Here is a 2,837-nt window from a genome sequence, read left to right as displayed (position 1 = left end):
GGGGGGGTGGAGGGTTGACGTTGAACGCCCTGGCATTAGCTGACATAGTGTGTGACGCTAGCTGTCTGGCCCGGGCTAACCTGTTTCTAATTTTAGTTCAGCTTTAGTAGAGGTTTTATGGCGCTCGCAACTGCATAAGGTCATAGGAGCGCCAAAAGATTAGAGGTGTTACAAGAGAGTAACAAACATTAAAAAAACAGAAGAAGAAGGGGGAGATAAGGACAATAGATGTTTGATAGGAAAGAAAAAACAAACCACACCAGAGCACCCGCCAACCACCCACTAACCTGTTTTTCAGCATGATAGGTTTGGCATCTTCATGAAAACCCAGCATCCAGACGCACTCCGCGCTAGACCGTTGCTCTTCCGGGTCAGAACTCTGGAGCATGCGCAACAGCACGGGGAGAGCTCCCTTCTCCACAATCTGAGGGAGAAACATAAGTGAGGCATCGTGGTAAAATCAGGCGCTCGTCAAAAAAAAAATGAAATCAAATGAAACACGCATTTTCTGCCAGTCTGGTAATTTTGTCAAAAAGTTGTATTTTAGTACAACACTTTTTATGTTCGTATAAAAACACATTTCAATTTGAATATTACTGGAAAAACGTTGGCTAAAGACACAAAATATGTAATTTTTCAATTGGACTCTCAAGCTCTTGAAGTTACCAAGCTTTGGCGGTCATTTTCTCGCTAATTTTACCACTGGAACCAGGCCACCCCATCCTCCTCAATCGCAAATATTTCAACTTCTTTTCAAGACAGATTGATATTTAAAAAAATTAAAAGTAAGGCAAATAAATGAACTTTTAGATGATGTCAACAACTCCACGTGCCCAAAAATTGACGAGCGCCTGATTCCAGCGTGTTGACCTCAAAGAGTTATTTCTCACATCCCACGAATGGAGATATCGGCCGAAAATAAACACATCAATTTTGTAGATTTTTTGGGGAGATGCCAATTTTTTTTTTTCAAGTTAGAAATGTCTTTAATCTTTTCGTGTAATAAATTATACAACCCCAACTTCTAAATGTCATGTTACTATGTGTGTCCATAGGGCTACATTCCGAGAATAAACTCATTTGATTGTCAGCACGCCTCACACAGATTTACTAAGGCGTTCTGACAAATTGATAAGTTATTTCTCCGATTTTAGCCTCATGGACACAGATAAATATGTCAAAATAATTTTTGGTTTAGTTTATACTATTCATTATATGAAATGTGAGGCAGCGTGGTGGAATCAGGCTCTCGTCAATATAATCAAAGTGAAGAAATCATTTTTTTGTTTTTTCGCTCAACAAGTTTCATGCCCATTAAAGAACTCATTTCTTTGTAGATTGTCTGAAAAACGTTGATTAAAGGCATTAAAAAAATTATTTTTCAGTTACCACGGACTCTAAAGGTAAGGAAATAACTAATCTTTGACGGCCATTTTCTTACTAATTTAACCTCTGAAAACAGGTGACCACCACCTCCTTCTTTCGCAAATATCTCGACTCGTATTCAAGATAAATGGATATTATTTTCATTCAAATAAAGATAAGTGAACAAGCTTTAAAATGATACCAATAACTCTACATGCTCAAAAATTGACGAGAGCCTGATTCCACCACGCTGCCTCACAAATGATAAAAGACATACTATTTAACTCCATAGATGTACACTAAAGGTTTAAAAGGGGGTGACTCTATGTTTAACTCGCAGAAAATCTCATCAGTTTAAGATCTTCAAGTATGATGTGGGTTTGTTTTTCGGCCAACATCTCAACTCGAGGTTTGCGAGAAGTAACTCGTTCTGTCAGCTCGACTCACACAGGAGAGACACCCTGGTGGAATCAAGAGCTCGAACAAATAGCAATATTTATTATGAGGCAGTGTGGTGGAATCAAGCTCTCGTCAAAATAATGAAAGTGAAGAAACTTGCATTTTTCCGAAGGTTTATTTTATTATTTATTATAGTAGAGGGTTTTACGGCGCTCGCAACTGCATAAAGTCATATGAGCGCCAATTTCCGTAGGATTGTGAATTTTTTTCAAATCTTTGTTTTTTTGGCTCAACACCTTTCATGTCCATTAAAGAACTCATTAATGTGTGGATTTTTTAGAAAAGCGTTGATTAAAGGCACAAAAAATGTAAGTTTTAAGTCACCGACTTTGCAGCTAAGGAAATGACTAATCTTTGGCGGCAATTTTCTCACTAATTTTACCTCTGGAAGCAAGTGACCCCCGCCTCCTTCTTTCCCAAATATCTGAACTTGTATTCAAGATAAATTGATTTTTAAAAAAATCCAAATAAAGACAAGTGAACAAGCTTTAAGATGATACCAATAACTCTAAATGCCCAAAAATTGACGACAGCCTGATTCCACCACGATTCCTCACATTTATACACGTCGCATTGTTCTGGCCGTTGGAACGTTTTTCCTTTTTAAAAATAATTTTCTATTCTTTTCTTTTCTTTTAGCCTTAATAGCAGTTATGTAAATATAAAAACACATTTTTGTGTTTGTTAGTATCCAGTAACACCTCTAATCTTCGGCACTTATATGACCTGATTGTGTTGCAAGTGCCGTAAAACTCATCCTAGGACAAGGCCTACCTTTATCTTGTTCTCGTCGTTAGCCGCCAGTTTAGTCAGTCCTTCAATAAGCTCAATGGCGGAGAACCCAAGAAATCTTCCGTCTATTTCGTTCTCTGTCGCCTTCTTCGTCCACTCTACCAGTTTTTCGATTGCATCTGTTTAAGAGATAGTGAGTTTATTACACAGTAAACAGACAGAGAGAGAGAGAGAGAGAGAGAGAGAGAGAGAGAGAGAGAGAGAGAGAGAGAGAGAGAGAC

At 38.1% G+C, this 2,837-nt stretch overlaps 1 protein-coding gene across 1 annotated transcript in view; it reads right to left on the bottom strand.

Moving 5' to 3' along the window:
- Positions 1-294: 294 nt before the first annotated feature.
- Positions 295-2,837, bottom strand: part of LOC101859901 — a gene marked incomplete at its 3' end in the record, with an annotated part of 4,858 nt that continues 2,315 nt past the window's right edge. The window contains 2 exon segments of the mRNA XM_013090183.2: positions 295-424; positions 2,599-2,735. Of these exon segments, the coding sequence (XP_012945637.1) occupies positions 295-424; positions 2,599-2,735 (267 nt within the window).

The sequence above is a fragment of the Aplysia californica genome, unplaced genomic scaffold (genome assembly GCF_000002075.1).
Source record: "Aplysia californica isolate F4 #8 unplaced genomic scaffold, AplCal3.0 scaffold01168, whole genome shotgun sequence".
Lineage (NCBI taxonomy): Eukaryota > Metazoa > Mollusca > Gastropoda > Aplysiida > Aplysiidae > Aplysia > Aplysia californica.
The sequence above is the reverse complement of the archived record's forward strand: the minus strand, read 5'-3'. Positions and strand labels throughout refer to the sequence as shown.